At 36.6% G+C, this 22,415-nt stretch overlaps 1 protein-coding gene across 2 annotated transcripts; it reads right to left on the bottom strand.

Moving 5' to 3' along the window:
* Positions 1 to 3,244: 3,244 nt before the first annotated feature.
* Positions 3,245 to 22,320, bottom strand: Adk2 (Adenosine kinase 2). 2 transcript variants are annotated; one of them, XM_067791551.1, is made up of 4 exons: positions 21,929 to 22,320; positions 7,413 to 7,896; positions 7,154 to 7,324; positions 3,245 to 4,654 (listed from the first exon to the last, which is right to left on the bottom strand). In XM_067791551.1, exons 1-4 carry the CDS (start codon positions 21,943 to 21,945, stop codon positions 4,289 to 4,291), a joined length of 1,038 nt encoding a protein of 345 aa, XP_067647652.1. In that variant the 5' UTR covers positions 21,946 to 22,320; the 3' UTR covers positions 3,245 to 4,288. The 2 variants fall into 2 exon arrangements, with proteins under 2 accessions (XP_067647652.1, XP_067647653.1); XM_067791552.1 differs by lacking the exon at positions 21,929 to 22,320 and adding an exon at positions 19,172 to 19,530.
* Positions 22,321 to 22,415: the final 95 nt, after the last annotated feature.

Raw genomic sequence — 22,415 nt, 5'->3', positions numbered from 1 at the left:
GGTTCATGCTCTGGGTACAATATATGTATATATTAGGGCTGTGAACTGCATCCGGATTTTTCAACTATCCGGATAAACCGGATATTCGAATAACCAGATAGCTAAGCAAAAAATCTGGCTATCCGGATATCCTGATTCGTAAACGGAAAATCCGGATATCCGTATGTCCGAATATTGGAATATAAAAGTTGAATATCTGCATATCAGAATTGAACGAAGCAAACATCGAAAAATTATTCACAAAATATGTTTGTAGATTATTAAATTATTATTAAGAAAATATTTTAACATCATATTACATATTTCTCAATACGAGCCTTTTTTGTATTCACTGTTAATTGATTTAATTAATGTTAAATAAACATATATGGTACATAAATTTGTTGCTTTCACTGGATATCCGAAAGTACGGTTATTAACCGGATCTTCATAAATCCCGATATCCGGATAGTTTCACAAACGAATATTAACCGGATATCCATGCCATCCGGATTTTATCCGTGTCAACGGATATCCCTATGGATATTCGAATATGCGGATAGTCCCAGCCCTAGTATATATACTCCGCCGGTTTGCTCATTAGGAGGACGGATATATTCGGAGTACGAACGAGCAAGATACATATTGGTCTTGTATGTTCTTGGGCAGCCTGTTGAAGGTCAAAAAAATTGACCAAAAAATTTAAAAAAGAAACTAGACGGATCGTTAATTTTTTAAGATATGATGATTTGCCTGTGAAGATCAAGATGTTGTCAACATTTCATTCAACAAACGCGAGACTTTGCCACAGCTGATCAAACTTTGCCAAAGAACGTGATGCTCTGTAATAAAAAGAGCCACTGATGCAGCAACTGCAGCTCGTACCAATTTGGGAATGTTTCCATTTCTATTTTCGAAGCATTCTGGAAATGTCTGGTCTTAAATCTCAAACATAAGTTCTCAAATATTCGTTGATAGCCTTCTAGACGGCGCAATTATAATATGGGATTTTCTTTAGAAAAATAGCGTATTCTCAAACTCATCTCAAACATTTCTTTAGCCGATTGAAATCGAAATGCCCTTCCCATTTTAAAACTTTCGAAATGCTTAATTAGAGGGCTCCGCGCGGTTTGTTTTAAATGTGTGTTCAAATTTACATACATATATTAGCAACAGATATTACTGAGGTGCTGAAATACCATTTGAATTTAATAAAATGTTTAACAAGTAAATGATAGGCATGGTTACTTTACGGTTCCTCCCACTTCCAGTGATGCCAAAACGTGGGTTTTTCGCCCATTCGTGGGTTTTTTTCAAGAAAAAATTAGCTGAATGGGTAAAAGGGACTTCCGCAAGCCAGCAGAACAAAATGTGGGTAATTTAAAAATTTAGCAGAAAATTCATGAACTCCCAATTTTTTTCCCCTAGAATGGAACTCAAAACTGTCTATAATAATGGAAAATCTTAATGCATATATAGTTTACATAATCTATTTGTGGGAAGATTGCAATGAAATGCTATCAAATTTAAATGATATTGAAAAAGCTGAAGTATTAACATCATGTATGAATTCTTATAAAACACCTATTAAAGAAATGGTAAAACGTTCACCTATTCATGATAAATTTATTGAAAGTCTTGATTTTTTGAACCCTAGTACGGTATTTGATGTTAAAAAAAGCTTGAATACTAAAATATCTTCTTTTCTAAAAAAAATTCAAACTTGATTCTGCCGATTCGGCCTGTCTTGAGTATAAAAACTTATCAGGAAGTTACTTAAATTTTAATTACAAAATTCGTTCACAACGGCCTGCCGCTACACAGTCAAGCTAAACAAAAAATTTAAACGCGTTTTTCTCGAAAACTTGTTTTCGCACAATAGGGTCATTTCATGATTCCAGGTCACATATATGTATAATAAGGATCATTTATCTTGTTGAGTAAAAGTGAGGGTTTTCTCACTCGAATAAGGGGAAAATGGGTAAATGAATCCAATTTCGTGGGTTTTCTTTTCTCGATTCGATGGCATCGCTGCCCACTTCCAGTCAAAAAATGGCTCATAACCAAGAAAAATAATATACCGAATTGACATAAAAAGTCACAGAAACTACCCCGTAAGGATAATCTCTAGTTGAAAATAACTGCATTCTGAATCACAATAGTACGCCATCTATCTCTTTTACATGTTTTCAACTGGCGAATTTAACATGGCGATGTCCTAGGCGGTGGAAATTGTCCCCGCTGCTTTAACTTTTCACTAGTTCCTAACTATATACCAATTTCTTTTTGGTACTTTTTCGATAGTTACGTACTGGTGGAATAGTGTTGAGAAAGAGGCATACTCATATGTAGCCACAGCTCGTTAAAGCTGGTAGCAGTTTTTTAGTCATAACTGAAAATCTAGCTATTAAGGAACTAATACTTATTTGTCACTCTAGGTCTAGTTCTGAACCAGAATTTTGTATCACTAGTTACTGACTTCCCTTGAGGGTAATTAACTAATATCATATGAAGTTAGAATAGGCTCCTCTTGTTTTGGTACAGTTTTGCTTACATTCTTTGGTCATATGCCCCATATATTTGAGCTCCGCTGTCAATTATTTTAATTTTATTTATGAATCAATTTTGATTACAAATTTTTTTCACTGATATGTTTTTGAATAATTTTTAGTTGTGAAATTGTTAGTGTAAATTTTTTTATCAAGCATAAGTGCCTCAACTTCATACGGGAGGGCTTTTTCTTGGCACTTTTATAAGAAATTCAAGCATTTTCATATGATTCAAAATTATATGTGAGGGCATATATGTAATACTCCTATATGGCTAATAGAAAATGCTCGCAATGTGTTTTGAATTCGAAATCAAAACAAGACAGCCTATAAAATTTTTGTGATTGTAGCAGCATAAGTGTGAAAAGAAAAAAATTTAATTTAGGTACATTCGATTGTGGAATACAAAAACAAAAAGTTGAAACAGCAATATATCGGCACTCTGATGTTTGGGAATGTACCTAGCCTTTTGTAGCAATATAGGAGTATTACATGTATATGTGTGAGGGCATATGGGAGTGCTATGAAAATTTTTTTTTATATTCAAAGTGTGAATTTGAATCTGCCTATGATTCAGGGCAAAACAAAAACAAAAAAGTGCTGCAAGTGTATAGGGGTTGAGGAACTCTGTTTAAGAACTTATTTGGATGTTTATTAGACTTGCGCACGGCACCTGCGTCCATACAAAACTTAGCATAAAATTATAAAACAAATAGTTGTATACATTTTCCGTATACCACTTTAATTTGTTTTTATTTTAACTTTTATCTGAATATAACAGAACGACAGTACGTTACAACAATGCGTAATTTCTAACAATTAGCATACATATTGCATTAAAAATCACTGGTCAACGTAATTTTATTGCTTTTGTGCAGATGAAATTCATTCGTGAACATACATAAAAATATAACATTAAAATAAATTTAAATTTGAAATAAAGCAATGATGACAGTATAAAAAATATTTCTTCTTTTTTTTGCAACAAATTTTAATTAAGAATACTCCTTTTTGTTAAACAACCTAAATAATTTTTTGCACAAGAATTACACAGGCCGACAGCATCTCAGACCCAGAAACCGGACTATACATTTTCGAAAGATTTTGATGCGATGAATCGAAATCTGGCCTCAAAATTGCTCTATCAGCTCTGGTTTTCGAGATATCTTAACCTAAAAGTTCAAAAAACACCGTTTTTGCCCATATTTGAGGTTATGTAAGCTTGCAGATGTTTTCTTTCACCAAAATAATAGCCTGGCATCTGTAAGTACAAGTCTTCTTCTTTCAAATGGCGTTGAGTTTGTTCAAATATCATTTTTTTCGCTGAGATATCACATTTTAAAATTTTCATGTTTCTAAATTTTCCTACACCTGAAAATCGATTTAGATAACATAGACATGATATAGTCTTATTTTTCTTGAAATTTTGTCTCACACCATAAGTGTGCTAACTCACCACACCCCTACACTATCTAACAGCCCTATGGTAGCCGGTATGGTAGGGGTGGTTTCTAGGGGTTAGGGCTGTGTGTGACTTGGTATTTGAGCAAACTCAACGCCGTTTGAAAGAAGAAGAATTGTACTTAAAGATGCCAGCCTATTCTTTTGGCGAAAGAAAACATCTGCAAGGCTACATAACCTCAAATATGGGCAAAAGCTGAGGCCGTATTTGGATTCAGCGCATCATAAACCTTCAGAAAATATATAGTCTGGTTTCTGGGTCTGAATGTTGGTTAAATTTTGTCGGCCTGTGTTATTTATTACTCCTTAAATGTGGGTAATCCTTCAAAAGTGCAACCACTGCGTTGAATAATTTGACGCGCTGCCCAAATACCACAACGTATACAAACACTTAACGGTTTCTTTTGTATGTACTGTGCCAAAAATCCGCCAACAAAGGCATCACCAGCGCCATTTGTATCAACAATTTCATTTGGTTCTAAACGTTCCACTGGAAATTCTTCGATTGAATGCTCTTGTATAAGCAAAACAGGTAAATGACCTTGGGTGAGGACAACAATGCGCGGACGATTGACATTTTGTTTGGGCAATGCCATGATTTTTTTACCAATTTCTTTCATTTCTTTATCTTCCCAACCTTGAGACGCTGCAAACGCTTCAGCTTCCTGTGAGACGAGAAAGGTGTTTAAAAGAACCGTTGATAATATTTTTGAATTAAAATAATACATATGATGAATTTCATATCAAAACCGATATGCATTCAACCCGACCCCCTCAGATTTTGATGAAATTTTGCATACAGGTACACTTTACCTATAGAAACACCTCATTTTTAGAAATTGCATTTTTGAAAAATCGTGGGTGTGGCAAGGTGTCAAAGTTGTGAAAAATGACGGCCATTGGGAAATATTCACATCGGCTTTCGAAAACATACACTGTAAAAAAATGTATTACACTGAAAAATTTTTTGTTTCAAAAATAAAATTTTACACTTGGAAAAAATTCAAATGCCAAGTGTTTTAAAATAAAATATATATTTTTTAGACAGGTCTATTTAATATATACAACATATCCAAAAACTAAAATGGCCTTTTTTTTTCTTTTTTTTTTAATTTTAAGTAAATGCGGCTGCGGCCTTAACATGATAAAGAAGCCTTTTATTTATAAAGTGTAGCCCTAGCGAAGTTTCTCGATATCAAAGATGCCTTCAATAATGTTATAGAAAGAGCTCGAATCACGTTTTCAAACCAAACTGTCGTTTTTTTGGACCTTTTAATAGAAATGTCTTTATTATGCGAAATGCGAAAACCGAAAAAAGATCTCAGTCGAAGAAATGTTTTTGATCGGTTTTAATAAAAACTACTTTTAGTAGTTTTCTTGAACAAAGGCATTCAAACCGATTCTAAACCTAGGTCCGAATCGTAACATGTGATCATCACAAATCGAATGCGATATGAAAAAAAAACATGACACGCCAGTCGTATAAATTAATTAGGATTATAGCATACGACAGCAAACAAATTACGATTTATTTTGAATGAATTGCAATTTTTAGTACCGAAAGTACGTTATAACATATTTTAAAGTCATAATAGGTATAAAAACGTCGCATTGGAAGTATAAATGATCAACTCAGCTATTACATGCAATAACTCGTTCACGTATATCATGTGAGGAGTTGCAAGCCGACAAATAGTCGATTCTATTCCGATCGACACTCGCAATAGGATGCCCCCCTTTGTACATGAGGAGTCATACAATCACGTATTTTACATTTTTGGCCTCTGAATCGTTACTTATTCGAGCTTTGAACCGAAAAAAATTATGCTATTCAGTATATCAATTCTAAACATAAAAAGATTCGCCAAGAGTTTAGCCCGCCTACCACGAAGACGGTTTGTTTGATATCTTCGGGTCGTCTCGCATTGCTTCTCTGTACTATCCTGAAGAAAACCAGGAAATTTGTAGTGAGAGATGAAGGGCACAAAATTCGCAGATGAGCATGTTGTTGTGTTATTAGTGCTTCGCCCCACTCACAAATTGTCATCAAAGTCCTCTAACAGGAGTCCAAGGAAACTAGCAGTTTCAACAGGGGTGGACCTTAGGAAAGTTGTTGTTAGAAGCGTAGGATCCACACTCCAATTGAAAAGATCGTAGGTGTCATGTAGGGACACCTCGCATGCAGGACATACATTACGATGTCGGGGTTGATTTTGGACCAATAAGAGTTTGACCAGACTCTGTATGCAGAACAAAGTAGGACCGGGGTGACTGGTCTCTCGATTGGTAGTGTTTACCGATTCTGTGTGGATTAAGCTTACGGCCTCCTTATGCTTCTCTGGATCAAAAGGCTGCTTTGGTAGGTGGCGGATCGCATCACAGTGCTTACGGTGATGATTCATTTTCTCCTCTCTTAGAGGAGAGTCTGGATCAAGCAGTTGTTTGCTAGGGTTGTTGTTGTTGTTGTTGTGGCGATAAGGTTTCTCCCCAAAGGCTTTGGGGAGTGCTATCGATGTGATGGTCCTTTGCCGTATACATATCCGGTACGCTCCGGTAACACAGTACCTTCAAGATGCCAGCCCGACCATCTCGGGAACGATTTATATGGCCACATTAAACCTTCAAGCCATCCCTCCTTCCCCACCCCCAAGTTCCATGAGGAGCTTGGGGTCACCAGAGCCTTGTCTGTTAGTTAAACAGGATACGCCGCGGATAGGTGAGGTTGACAATTGGGTTTGGAGAAGCTATATATTGCGCTGGCAACCTGAAAGGGTTGCGCTACACAGCCCCTTAAATCTGGTATTTTAATCGCCTCTTACGACAGGCATACCTACCGCGGGTATATTCTGACCCCCTAACCCGCTGGGGTACAAACTTCCACTCGGCTGCCGCTATAGTCTGCTGATTGAGGGATTTGTATAAATCGGTCAAGGGTTTGAAAAGGTCTTATTTCAGATTTTTGCTTAATACGCTGCATATCAGAATTTAAAAAGTCAGCAGTTGAGATAGAGTACTGTTAACAAAGTTCGAAAATAGGGCGTTCCTAAAACAAATTTAAACCTGAACTTAGCTGTTTTTGGTGCGCCGTGTATGCCACAGCTGAGGAAGCGTGACAAGCTATTGATCTTAACCTTTGATATGTAAAAATATAACTCGTTACCCACCAATTCATTTCCAAAAAGTATATCCACATATGGTAATGCCGCCATTAAGGGTTCCTTATAAAGTTGCGCTAAGAATGGTGCACTTAAATTCATAAGAAAAGTGCGTTTATGCTTGTGTGCATGCTGCGCAATATGTTGGATGCTTGGCGGACTAACAGTAAGGAAGAAACCCTGTAATATATAATTTTACCAACGATAAGTTTAAATATAAAGACAGCGAGAGAGAGAGAGATACATACAAATTTTTGATTAAACATACCGATATATAAAAATATTCAGCATTATCTATAAGTTTTTGCTTATCCGGCGTTAACAAATGATCTATTGTAAAATTATTTGCCGCTGCCAAATTGGCACAAAGTGAGCGATGTGTACCGGTTATAAGTACACCACATGTGCCAGTTGGCGCATCATTCGTACGCTGATAATGTACATTAACTCCGTTTGAACGCGCACGCTCTTCCAATATTTCTCCATATTTGTCATGCCCAACACAACCAAAGAACACTGCTGCATCGGGCTTTTGCAAAATCCATTGGCATACACGTAATGAATTTTGTACTGAACCGCCAGCAATATATTCAGCTTTGTACTTCTCCACTAATTCTTTATAAAGTGACATATGCTTCTCATCAGCCAAAATAGCATCATTCGGTTTTAAATCGTACTTTTTCAGAAATTCTTCGTCGACTGTAGCGGATATGTCGAGCAACGGATTACCGCAGCCGAGTAATATGCCTGGCCTGTAAAAACAAAGCAATAAAATGTTAGCTATTCAGCTTAGTTTTACGACATAATTTGAACTTCTGTCCTGAATCCGGGCCGTTGTGGTACGCTAAATTACACTGAGAAAACTAGCCTCAATAAGAAGCCCAGCAGCATAATTGGTACATTCCCCATTACCTGCCTAACTTTAGAAAAAACAAGTAAAGGTGTCAAGTTCGGGTGTAACCGAACATTATATACTCAGCGTGAGCTTCAATTGTACATTTTATTTCAGATAAATTACTTTTCTACATAACACGTGGCACCGCCCGTTTAAAAGAAAAAAGTTTCTCCCCATTTCCTATTACAGTAAAACTTGATAAGTGAAATATCATTGATTCAAAACTATTTTTTGCTAAGTTATAGCTTATTATTCTAGTCTACGACCCTTTTAAACTTGTTTTCTATCTAAGTTACCGTGGTCTTTAACCGATCCCGTCCATTTTTACTAGAAATATTTTCTGCTATAGGGAAAATTTGTGTACACATTTTCATTACAATATGTTAATTTTTCTTCAAGTTATGGCTCCCGAAACATAGAAAATTGCTTAGTCATAAAAGGGGCGGTGCCCCACCCATTTTCAAAAATTTTAGTGTTTTCCAATTTAATGTTATAATTCAATTTACAAAGTAAAATTATATTGGTACAAAACAATTTTTCGCTAAGATTTAACTTATTATTTTCGTCTACGACCTTTTAAAAATATTTTATATAAAAGTGGGCGTGGTCTTTAACCGACCTCGTCCATTTTTTCCAGAAATATTTCCTGCTATAAGGAAAATTTAAGTACCCAATTTTATTACGATCCGTTAATTTTTCTTCGAGTTATGGCTCCCGAAACATAGAAAATTGCTTAGTCATAAAAGGGGCGGTGCCACGCCCATTTTTTTAAATTTGAAGTTTTTCCTATTTCTTGTAACAAATCCACTTAGGAAATGGAATACCATTGATATAAAGCTCTTTTTGCAAAGATATTGCTTATTTTATTCATCCACGACTCTTTTAAAAATCTTTTATAAAAAAGTGGGCGTGGTCCTTAACCGATTTCGTACCTTTTTCTTCGAGGCATTCCTTATAGTAAACGAAACCTCTGCCGAATTTAGTTATGATAGGTTTAACGATTTTTGATTTATGATTAATAATATTTGTAAAATTGATTTTATCACAAGTGGTCAATGCCACGCCCATTTTAAAAAGTTTTTTAAAATTTTTATCAAGAGTCTATCAGTCCACATGTCAAATTTCAACATTCTAGGTGTATTATTTAATAAATATTCAGGTTTTTTGTGTTTTCCAAAATGTTATATATATAAAAAAGGGGGCGTGGTTATCATCCGATTTTCAATACCAATTTATTCTTGGTCCAGATAAGCTCGTGTACCAAATTTGGTGAAGATATCTCAATATTTACTCAAGTTATCGTGTTAAAGGACAGACGGACGGACATGGCTCAATCAAATTTTTTTTCGATACTGATGATTTTGATATATGAAAGTCTATATCTATCTCGATTCCTTTATACCTGTACAACCAACCGTTATCCAATCAAAGTTAATATACTCTGTGTACAAAGCACGCTGAGTATAATAATAAGTTAGGCACAGCACTTCGGTCTAAGGTCTATCTATATTCCCAAGACCTTCGAGGAGTGACTTTATCGCTACAACAAGTATGTATGTATTTGTATATTACCAACATCAATAACAATTCTCAAAAGAAGAGTCAGATTATCATTCATCAATATGTAAACTAACTTTGTCAAAACAAGTTCAAAGCTATCATCATTTGACTCAGCAAAATCAAGACCGTAGGTCAAGTTAAAATTTTATTTGGACAAAAGATTAAGTGAAAATTAAAATTACAATAGCATTTGTTTATATTGTTACGAATATTAGCAAAACTAAGGAGTGCTGCTATCTCTAAGCCGATGCTAAGCAGTGACGCGAATTCACATCAATAATTCAATCATTATGTATCTACATAAACGAAACAATAATTGCGTCTAAACATATGTACCATGTACGTATACGAGCAGCGGAGAGTCAATGCACAAAGACATGCATATATCTGAGATACTCCTATAAGTATGCAAAAAAACTATAAAATTGTGCAATTGTAGTTACAGCTGAGAAGTTTGAGAGCTGCTGGACTAGTAGATTCTGGAAGCGCCTAGAAGATGCGAAGGTTGAAATCAAAGAGTATAAAAGGCGGCAATTGTAGAGGCACTGGAATTCAGTTTAATTTGAGCTATCAATCAGTTTGGTTATTAAGCAGCTATTCGTTGCACAGTTTGAGTGTTATTGTGAAGTACTTTAATAAAGGCCATTTTCCATTATTAAATATTGGAGTTATTTATTCAACAGTTTAGTGATTCGAACTCAGCAAAAGATTGCAAATAAGGGGAATTGCAAGTAAATTCGTTACAATTGGTGTCAGAAGAGGAATTGTTGAATAAATTCCAGAGGACAACAAGGACATGGCAAAGTTCAGTGAATTGAAGATCCAGCAACTAAAGGAGTTGGAGAGCCGTGGATTGAATACAAGCGGCGTTAAACTTGAACTTCAGGCAATGAAAGCAGAAGGAATTGATGTCGAAGAGTATGTCTTTCATCTTGATGGCGAGGAGACAACAAAAATTGAAGAGAAAAACGAAACATCGCAGACGGTTACCAGCACAGACTTGAACATGATTTTAGCTGCAATATCTGCTCAAACATCGACAGTGTCATCTCAACTGGAAGAGCAGAAGACATATATGGCATCACAACTAGAATCGCAGGAGGCACGTATAACAGAAATGTCATCACAAATATCCACCAACATGTCATCTCAACTGGAAGAACAGAAGACACATATTGCAGAAATGCTGTCAGAAATAACATCGAAGATAGAAGCACAAGAAACGCGTATATCCGAAATGTCGTCGCAAATGTCATCTCAGCTGGAATCGCAGGAGAACCGTATAACAGCGAAGATTGAAGCACAAGAGGCACGGATATCCGAAATGTCGGCGCAAATTTCAGCACAGATATCATCGCAGATCTCTGCTCAACTGGAAGAGCAAGAAGGACGTATTTCCTCGAAGTTGGAGGCGCAAGATACAAAAATTTTACAGTTTGAAGAAAAAATCGAGGCCGAGGTGGATGCTTTGAGAGGACGTATCGAGCAGTTGCAACTAAATCGCCCAGCAGTTTCAACGAGTAATCCAAAGGTAAAAACACCATCCTTTGACGGTTCTGTTCTTTTCCAGGTCTTTAAGCTACAATTTGAGAAGACCGCAACAGTGAACAACTGGAATGCTGAAGATAAAGTTGCTGCATTGTTCGTAGCTTTAAAAGGACCAGCTGCGGAAATCTTACAGACCATCCCAGAGTACGAGCGGAACAACTACGAAACATTGATGAGCGCTTTAGAGAGACGTTACGGAAGCGAGCATAGGAAACAGATATTCCAAATTGGGTTGCAAAACCGCCACCAAAAAGCAAATGAGACATTGCAAGAGTTTGCGTCGGATATTGAAAGGCTAGCACATTTAGCGAATGCGGACGTACCCGTGGAATACACTGAAAGGGTAAAGATTCAGAGCTTTATAAATGGCATACGGGACGTCGAAACAAAGCGAGATACATACGCAAACCCAAAGCCAACATTCGCAGAAACGGTGTCACAAGCTCTGATTCATGAAACAGCGTCGCTTCTGTGTAAGCCAGTTTTCAAAGCACGCCGTGTGGAAGTAGAAAGGCCAGAGTGGGTAGATGCAATATTGGAGGCGCTGAAAGGATCACAAAAGCGGAGTGAAAAAGTTATCAAATGTTTCAAATGCGGGAAGCCCGGTCACATTGCACGTCATTGCGATCTTGGTCCTAATAGTTCCAACAATGTGAGTGGCCGTAAACGCAAAGCTGGAGGAGATGAGCAAGAGCGAGTAAGAGGTAGAGATCGAGAGCTAGATCCAGCTATCGAATGTCCTGTGATATCTGTGTCGCAAATTGATATAAAATCGAGCAGTCTTACCGTCAGAGGGAATGTGGCAAGGAGCGTGTACTGACTGTAGATACGGGCACATCTCATTCCTTGATCCGATCTGACTTGGTCAAGAGGAGAGTAAAACCGTTACCTGGAGCAAGGTTGCGTACGGTCACTGGCGAGTATAATCAAGTTCAGGGAGAAGTGATATGTGAAGTCTTGATTGGAAAGGTCACGGTTCTACACATCAAGATCGATATGCAGAGAAGGGTGATGCGTTATGAGAACCAGGATATACCACTTAACTTCAAGTTGGAGAAAGGGTTCAATAGTAATCGAGTAATGGTGGAGGAGACTCGACAAAGGCCACGTAAGTCAAAAGAAAAGGGTGATGGATCGAATGTGCCAAATAAACCGAAATTAAAAGTACCTGCGAGAAAAAGATCGGCATCGACAAAACCTAATGGACGCACTAAAATAACTGAAAGAATTTTTCATATGAAATGCAAGCATGGTTTCAAGCCAGCGCGCACTACTGTTGTGAAACGTCCAGACAATGATGATGCAAAGTCAATCCGGCAAGTGTAAGCTCTGCGAAGAAGTTCATTGGTCAAACAACAGAGTGCGAGGGAACGATCAAGAATAATGAGTAGTAAAATGAAACGCAGGTACAATGAGAACAAAAATTCGGAACGTTTCTCGGAGGGCGATTTGGTACTGTTAAACAACCCTCACCGGCGGAAAGGTGTTCCAGCCAAATTTCGGTGCAGTTGGGAAGGCCCGTACAAGGTTGTGAAGAAGATCAGTGGTACCATCTACCGCATACAAAGCATTGAGAAACCACGGAGTAGAAGAGTGGTACATTTGCAGATGCTAGCGACGTTCAGATCGAGAGATTTGTCTGATCGAGACGATCAGACTTAGGTGGAGGGCAGTGTTACGAATATTAGCAACACTAAGGGGTACTGCCATCTCTAAGTCGATGCTAAGCAGTGACGCGAATTCACATCAATAATTCAATCATTATGTATCTACATAAACGAAACAATAATTGCGTCTACACATATGTACCATGTACGTATACGAGCAGCGGAGAGTCAATGCACAAACACATGCATATATCTGAGATACTCCTATAAGTATGCAAAAAAACTATAAAATTGTGCAATTGTAGTTACAGCTGAGAAGTTTGAGAGCTGCTGGACTAGTAGATTCTGGAAGCGCCTAGAAGATGCGAAGGTTGAAATCAAAGAGTATAAAAGGCGGCAATTGTAGAGGCACTGGAATTCAGTTTGATTTGAGCTATCAATCAGTTTGGTTATTAAGCAAGCTATTCGTTGCACAGTTTGAGTGTTATTGTGAAGTACTTTAATAAAGGCCATTTTGCATTATTAAATATTGGAGTTATTTATTCAACAGTTTAGTGATTCGAACTCAGCAAAAGATTGCAAATAACGGGAATTGCAAGTAAATTCGTTACAATATGTATATAGGTATTTGTGTGTGTATGTACATATGTGTATTGTGTGTAGACCATGCAGGTCAAGTACCTACATTAGAGTGGGTTTGTAGGCATCAAAATGAAGTAAAAATCGCAAATTCGGAAATTGTTCAACGAACAATTCTAAGCAAATTTGTTAAATGGGGGTTTAAACATGTGAAAATGAGCTAAGTCAACTTTTAATTTTACAGGAGACGAAAAAAATGAATAATTTTTGAAATAACCTTTTTTCAAAACTGGGAATGAGGATACCTTAGTTGCAATACTTTTGAGTGTAGGAGGTTTGAAAAAGATAAATAAAAATCATGTGCTAACCCAGCAGCTATTTTATGACTTAGGACAATTTCCGCACTCAAAACAAATTTTTTCTCCTGACTTAGCACTTTTTACTCAATATGTTTCCTCATCACTCCTCACCTTTAATGATGGAAATATAACACTAAAACTATATATTTCACAAAAAATACTATTTATTTGTCAAACTATTTATAACGGTTCTGATCTGGACTTCTTTGCAGGATGGTGCGCAGACAATAATTTATTTTTAAATTCAAACAAATGCTGTGTTGTGTTTTATTCCAAAAAGACAACTGCCACATGCTTTATCTACAAACTAAATGCTAAATCTCTTAATCTTTGTCAAGATAGTAGAGACTTGGGTGTAATTTTTGACTCCAAACTTTCTTTTTCTAGTCACATTGACTTCGTTGCTTCAAAATTTGTTGCAATGGTTGGGTTCAGTAGACGTAACACCAGTGACTTTAAGGACCCTATGACGTTGAAGGCACTTTATATATCCTTGGTCAGAAGTGGTGTTGAATATTGCTTTCTATGAATCTAACTCCTATAAAATTGAGAAAGTTCCAAAAAAATTTACAAAATTGCTTTACATATGCTCCACTGGCCAGACGGCCTCCCATCATATACCAGCAGGCACAAATTGCTTGGTCTTCAGGCTTTGAATGACAGAAAAACATTTATCTCACTCATGCTTGCCTATAATGTAATAAACTTTAGCACGAATTGCTCTGATTTATCTAATTTGTTCATTCCGTATATTCCACTGCGTGATCTTCGGCATAATAGACCATCAACATCGGTAACACTCCCCAAAGCACAACAACAGAAAAACACACAACAACAAACCCCCAAAGAAGGTCAAACGACTAAAATTACGGATTTTTACCTGCCCCAGTCAGCCACACAAATCGAACAGTAAAAACCACCCTCGGTTCTGAATGAACATACAGCACATACACATAAATAAATATACACAAGCATCAATCTCGACAATACCTGCTCATGTACCTACGAACTATAAATGCAGGACAAAGGACAACAACAGATCAGAACGAAACAAGACACTGATGATGGCACAACGCCGAAACCGATTTGTCTCAAAACCAAATTTGACAAGGGATGACGGAAAATTGTTCCAAAATACATCATTTATCCACCCTGTCGGAAAATCAACAAAACAAAATAAGCCTCGGGGAGTGTCTTTATCGTTAATACAACAACAAAGCATGTAAAATGCGCGCACAAAGAAATGACTAGTAATTCAGATTGATATTATTGACAGGTTGACTTAGCATATTATCTGACCACTTAGCACATTTACACATCATTGCCCACAGCACGTAAAAATGAAAAATAAAAATATTTTTTTTTGTGATCGATGTATTTTGAATTCAGTTATAAAACTGCATTAAAATACAATTTTTCAAAAAAAAAGTGACTTAGCACATTTTCACATTAAGCTAACGATATGTAATACTCCTATATTGCTACAAAAGGCTCGGCACATTCCCAAACATCAGAGTGCCGATATATTGCTGTTTTGTTTTTGTATTCAATAATCGAATGTACCTAAATTTAAATTTTTTCTTGTCACACTTAGCTGATACAATTACAAAAATTTTAAAGGCTGTCTTGTTTTGATTTCGAATTCAAACCACATTGCGAGCATTTTCTATTAGCATTACATATATGTATGTTTTGCTCACTATGTATGCTTCTGTAATTTATTCTGTTATCCGAAATTATATTTAGTCTGATTAATTGTTAAATTTGTAGACTAATAAATAAATAAATAAAAATAAAAAATAAATAAACAATACAGCCTATAAAATTTTTGTGATTGTAGCAGCATAAGTGTGACAAGAAAAAATTAAAATTTAGGTACATTCGATTGTGGAATACAAAAACAAAAACGTTGAAACATCAATATATCGGCACTCTGATGTTTGGGAATGTACCTAGCCTTTTGTAGCAATATAGGAGTATTACATATATGGGTTTAAAAGATTCATACCGAATCTTGATAGCGGTGTTAATTTATTGGATTTTTGTTGCTGCTGTAACCGAATTTGGTTCGGAGTTGAATTTGCAATGCGATAGTATACGATACTCTCTTATATATAAAAGTCAATAGATGCCGTTAGTCTCGCTAAAACTTGAGAACGTCGCACCGATTTGGCAAATTTTAGTTTTGAATTATTTTTGGAAATTCAGGGAAGGTTCAAAATGTGAGTTAATACGATACAAATATTAGGAACAAGCTGACCCACAAACTTCGTACCGGATCAGAGTCTAGTATACACATATATTAAAATTAATTGCTTTACGTTAGTCTCGCTAACTCTCAAAAACAGCTTGACGTTCGATAATTTTTTTTTTTTTTCGTTCGTTATGGTTCAAGCATGGTTTGAAGAAAAATCCGAGTTTTTTTTTTGAAGAAACTATTGATATTTGAGTATGTGCACTTAATATAATTTTTTGTATCGAATTGTTTATTTATTTATTTATTAATATTGGGCGGATTAGAGGGATTGAAGTGAGGATGGGAGTGGAAGTAGGAATGTGAGTGGGAGAGTGAGTGGCAGTGAGAATGTGCTGGGACTGGGAATACGGATGTAGAAGAATAAAAAGAACTAAAGAGTTAGACCAGGATATAGAAATACGGATATATGGAGCGGGGGAGGGAGAAGGAGAGGCAGCTATAAAGAATTGAGTAAAAAGACGGAGAGTGAGAGAAAAAGAAATGGAGAGTAAGAGGTAAAAACGTCTTAAATAAATTGCAGAACAACGATTGCCGGGTCTACTAGTCGATAATATTTTTCATCTATCGATAGTTTTTCTTCTCTTCTAGAGCAGCTTCCAATAATGTTGCATTGAGGCAAAAACCGACCCGCCATAATTTTTATACTCAGCGTGCTTTGCACACAAAGTATATTAATTTTGATTGGATAACGGTTGGTTGTACAGGTATAAAGGAATCGAGATAGAGATAGACATAGACTTCTATATATCAAAATCATCAGCATCGAAAAAAAAAATTCATCGAGCCATGTGCGTCCGTTCGTTAACACGATAACTTGAGTAAATATTGAGATATATTCACCAAATTTGGTACACGAGCTTATCTGGACCCAGAATAGATTGGTATTGAAAATGAAATCGGATGATAACAACGCCCACGTTTTATATATATAACATTTTGGAAAACACGAAAAACCAGATTATTTAGTAAAAAATACACCTAGAATGTTGAAGTTTGACGTGTGGCCTGATATTGAGACTATTGATAAAAATTAAAAAAAAAAAAAATTTAAATGAGCGTGGCACCGCCCACTTGTGATAAAATCAATTTTACAAATATTATTCATCATAAACAAAAAATTTAAATGAGCATGGCACCGCCCACTTGTGATAAAATTAATTTTACAAATATTATTAATCATAAATCAGAAATCGTTAAACCTATTATAACAAAATTCGGCAGAGGTTGCCTTTACTATAAGGAATGCGTTGAAGAAAAATTAACGAAATCGGTCAAGGACCACGCCCACTTTTATATACAAGATTTTTAAAAGGATCGTGGATGAATAAAATAAGCTATATCTTTGCAAAATGAGCTTTATATCAATGGTATTTCATTTCCCAAGTGGATTTATAACAATAAATAGGAAAAACTTCAAATTTTAAAAAATGGGCGTGGCACCGCTCCTTTTATGACTAAGCAATTTTCTATGCTTCGGGAGCCATAACTCGAAGAAAAATTAATGGATCGTAATAAAATTGGGTAGACAAATTTTCCCTATGGGAGGAAATATTTCTAGAAAAAATGGACGAGACCGGTTATAGGCCACGCCCACTTTTATATAAAAGATTTTTAAAAGGGTAGTAGACTAGAATAATAAGGGATTCAAGGGGTTGTGTAGCGCAATATATAGCTTCTCCAACCCAATTGTCAACCTCACCTTCGAGCGGCGAATCCCGTTTCACTAACAGACGAGGCTCTGGCGACCCCAAGCTCCTCAGGGAACTTGGGGTGGGGAGGGAGGGATGGCCTGAAGGTTTAATGTGCCCATATAAATCGTCCCCGAGATGGTCGGGCCAGCACCTTAATGGTGCTGTTACCGGAGGGTATCGGATCTGTATCCGACAAAGGACCATCACATCGATAACACTCCCCAAAGCCTTCGGGGAGTAACCTAATCGCTACAACAACAACAACAACTAGAATAATAAGCTATATCTTAGCGAAAAAGAACTTTGTATCAATAGAATTTTACTTTCTAAATTCAATTATAACTTTAAATTGGAAAACACAAAAAATTTTGAAAATGGGTGTGGCACTGCCCCTTTTATCACTAAGCAATTTTCTATGTTTCGGGAGCCATAACTCCAAGAAAAATTAACATATTGTAATGAAATTGTGTACACAAATTTTTCCTATAGCAGAAAATATTTCTAGTAAAAATGGACGGGACCGGTTAAGGACCACGGCAACTTAGATATAAAACAAATTTAAAAGGGTCGTAGACTAGAGTAATAAGCTATAACTTAGCAAAAAATAGTTTTGAATCAATGATATTTCACTTATCAAGTTTTACTGTAATAGGAAATGGGGAGACACTTTTTTTCTTTTAAACGGGCGGTGCCACGTGTTATGTAGAGAAGTAATTTATCTGAAATGAAATGTGCAATTGAAGCTCACGCTGAGTATATAATGTTCGGTTACACCCGACACCTTTACTTGTCATATATAAAGACAGTTGAATGGAAAAGCGCACTATCTCAGCATTTTTTTTTCCTCATGAAACATTTGAAAAGGACCTTTTATTGTTTATGTAGCAGCCAAAGTACCCCTACATAGGTCAAGCTGAAAATAACGATTTATCATAATATAGCTAGTCGTAATGTATGATAAATCAGATGAATGAGCTATATAACAAGGTTTGCTCTTAGCGGGTTATGCGTAGATATCGTTCTGAACCTTCCGAAACTTATTCACAGAACGGTCATTGGTTTCAAATATGCGTGTAGCGTAAATCGGGCTTAGCATGTTACAGCAATTGGATCTCCGCACTTCTTGTAGCGATAAAGCGATGTTGATAGTCCTTTGCCAAATTTTTTACCCATACGTTCCGGTAAATAGCACCGTTATAGGGCGTTTATGAAAAATATTCTAAAACAAGCGTCACTCTGGCTCAACTCTTACTTGTCCAGAATCAACACCGACATATCCAATCAATGTCCCGCTTGTAACGTGTCGCACATGAAAACATCTTTTCTATTGCAATGGGGAAGCAATGCCTCGGTAATTCTATACGACAGCATGACACTCTTAATACTCTTCTAAAAATCGGGAGAGGTGTCAAAAGGCGCGTTTTAGATCGAAGATCGCAAATCTGAAAACGGAAGCCAAAAATGTTGCGTCTATCAAGAGATATTTGTAAAAGTAATAGTGGTTGTTGTAATTTTGATGATTATGACGTACCCCAAAACAAATTTTTTAATAAAGGTGTTTTGCGCGAATACAGGGGGAATATTTAGAATAAGGTGCCACGATTTTCCAACTTTTCTTTTCGAGGGGTCGCGGGGATCCTAAAAATCACAAAATTATCATCCGCAACTCTAGGAAACTCTTAGTTTATGAAATATAAGCCTTTTAATTTCCAAATTTAGCAAAATTTCAACTTAGGTCCTGCACTTAAAATTCGGGTCGCACATGTCGATAGCGATATCAAAAGACGCGAATTTGCGTCAAGATTCAGAATCCGAAAGCAGAAACTACATTTTTTATCTCGTTTAAAAGTTATTCGCGGAAAACCCGTCGGTACTATTGTCGCTTTTTTCGTTGTTGTAATTAAACAAATGAAGGTGGTGAATAGTGTTGCGAGCTCCGCAACAATATCTTTTTAACTTGGTAGAAGATTATAAGGTGGTGACACGTCGACATAAATGCAAACAAACATACACTATCAATGTATTTTGTTTTGTAATTCTCTGAATAATTTGAAATTAATGTATTTAATTGGAACAAGTGCAGAATACATACATTTGTCAAAAACAAAATAAAAAATTGGACTTTATAGAGATTTTTATGCTGATTCCAACGGTAATTCTGCGTAGAACACCTTTCTGCATAGGCGGCCTTCGGCCGCGCTTATAAAAAATAACCCTGGGCCACGCCATGCCAAGTCCGGGTGTCTGGTATAACCGTGGCTACCGCCACGGTGATGTCCTTCTGCGTAGTACACCCTTCTGCGCAGCACCCCAAATAATATTAGACTACAATTATTAAAAGTGTTTTACAAAAACAAAATACATTAATAGTGTATGTTTGTTTGCATTGATGTCGACGTGCCACCACCTTATAATGTTCCACCAAGATAAAAAGATATTGTTGCGGAGCTGGCAACACTATTCACCACCATCATTTGTTTAATTGCAAGGTAATAGTCTAGTTGAGGGGTCGATTGCTAATACGCTACCAAAATATCGAGAGAGGTGTCAAACGACGCGTATTAATCTCGAGAACAATAATCCGATGGCGGAAAAGAAAAATTTTATCTCTGTCCGGAGATATTTGCATTTGAAGTTGGCGATTTCCATGTGGTTGTTGTTGTGTTTGTACCCCCAAAAAAATTGTGCATCACCGTGGCAGTAGCCACGGTTATACCACCACCCGGACTTGGCATGGCGTAGCCCAGGTTTATTTTTTATAATCGCGGCCGAATGCCGCCAACGCAGAAAGGTGTTCTGCGCAAAAATACTATGCATCCGACCCCCGGTTTCGGAGGTACCCGCGGGTTTTTTTCGGTTTTTCGTTAATATCTTTTGAACGCGTTAAAATTTTTATTTTCCGCGTATTAATACTGATGTCAAGACGCGTCGTTTGACACCTCTCTCGATATTTTTGGTAGCGTATTAGCAGTCGACCCCTCAACTAGACTATTACCAATTGCAACAACGAAAAAAGCGACAATAGTACCGACGGGTTTTCCGCGAATAACTTTTAAACGAATTAAAAAAATTTAGTTTCTGCTTTCGGATTCTGAATCTTGACGCAAATACGCGTCTTTTGATACCGCTATCGACATGTGCGACCCGAATTTTAAGTGCAGGACTTAAGTTGAAATTTTACTAAATTTGGAAATTAAAAAGCTTATATTTCATAAACTTAGAGTTTCCTAGAGTTGCGGATGATAATTTTGTGATCTTTAGGACCCCCTCTACCCCTACAAATCAGCAAAAGTTTGAAAATCGTGGCACCTTATATAAAATCCAACCCTAATTCTCTAACGTTGTTAAATTGACGGAACGGGACGGGGACCTACATGTTATATGCCGACTCCGACGGCTTAGAAAAACTTTCTTCTAATTGAAAAAACTTGTTTCTAAAATTTGTATGTTGCTTTGCCCAAGGCGTGAACCCAGGATCTTCAGTGTGGTAGGCGGAGTACACCACCGCCACACCACGGCGGCGTAAACTCTTTATTTCACTTAACCAAGTTTGAAAATTAGAAAATTAAATAAAGAATAAAACTGCAAAGGACACCACACTGCTTTTTTCTTCTTTTGAAATCCTGCTTACTTGCCAATGCTATTATTTCGAGCACAGCTGTAGTGTAATGCTAATGTGCAATCAAAATTTGGTGCACTACCCCCAACTATGGAGATTATGTGCATCTTAGCAACTAGGTACCACAAATGTGCAAAGTCCTGTTTGTAAAAAAAGTCACGTTAGAAGCATTTTGTAGGGTATATTTGATGACAGAAAATATCTAGATTCCAACGACCCATATTAACTTATTAAAAAATACTGTTCAGATCTTAAAGGGATAAGCCGTTTTCGAAATGGTAGCCGAAATAGTGTTATTCTACAAAGTAGTTAAGTACCTATGTATATATATGCTATCAATTTCCTTGAGCTATGTGTTCTTATCAATTGCCTTACATATATACAGACACGTACATTATTGCAAACATGTATTTGTTACCATCTGATACAGAAGAGATAAGCAAGGTAACTCTACTTTAGTTCACAACTGTGGAAAGTCTTCCAAAATACAAGGAGAGGTGTCAAACGACATGGCTTGACATGAGTATTTTTTGACGAGTTTTTGCAGTTGTGAGCCATAGTAATGGGTAATTATTATTAACTTATGCAATCTGTATAATTAGTATAAGAGTTCAATAGTAACTTAAAACAAAACCATAAATATGTATATAAATACAAGCTTGTACTCGCCTTATGTCCTCGCTCATTATGTAAACAGTTGCAAATGCCAACCCTTTTTTCCAGCAGGATACCTTCACCCAATCACAACAAACGTTTAACTGCGATTTTGAAAACTTCACACCAAGACAGTTCTTTACCTAAAAAATCGGTATTATAATACCAAATAAACTAAATACTCCTTCACCGCCCATGTAATCAAGAATGTGCGCTTGAAACGCCGCTAAGAACACATGGCGGTCTCATGTGTAACCCACAATGGGCGGTCTTTTTTTTTACTATTGTAGCATGGCGGAACGATACAAGGTGGTAGCATGGTGACATACCTTTCAACATAACAAAAGTTTGATGTACTTTGTTTTTGTAAATTCGATGGACTAATGTCAAAATCGTACTGGCCAGAAGTTGATGTCTCAAATCATTAAAAAGTACAAATCACCTGGCATCATGCTGCCCCTTGTATAGTTCCGCCATGATTGTAGCAAAAACAAAAAATTTG

The sequence above is a fragment of the Eurosta solidaginis genome, chromosome 5, assembly GCF_040869045.1.
Source record: "Eurosta solidaginis isolate ZX-2024a chromosome 5, ASM4086904v1, whole genome shotgun sequence".
In the NCBI taxonomy this organism is placed as follows: domain Eukaryota; kingdom Metazoa; phylum Arthropoda; class Insecta; order Diptera; family Tephritidae; genus Eurosta; species Eurosta solidaginis.
Note: the sequence above shows the minus strand (reverse complement) of the source record. Positions and strands in the feature narration are given on the sequence as shown.

Bases quoted from the DNA above. Each gene is read 5' to 3' on its own strand.
- Adk2 (XM_067791551.1), bottom strand. The intron at 7,325-7,412 runs GTATGTTTAATC...TATATATTACAG, and splicing joins CTGAATATTTTTATATATCG to GGTTTCTTCCTTACTGTTAG. The intron at 4,655-7,153 runs GTGGGTAACGAG...CTCGTCTCACAG, and splicing joins TACTTTTTGGAAATGAATTG to GAAGCTGAAGCGTTTGCAGC.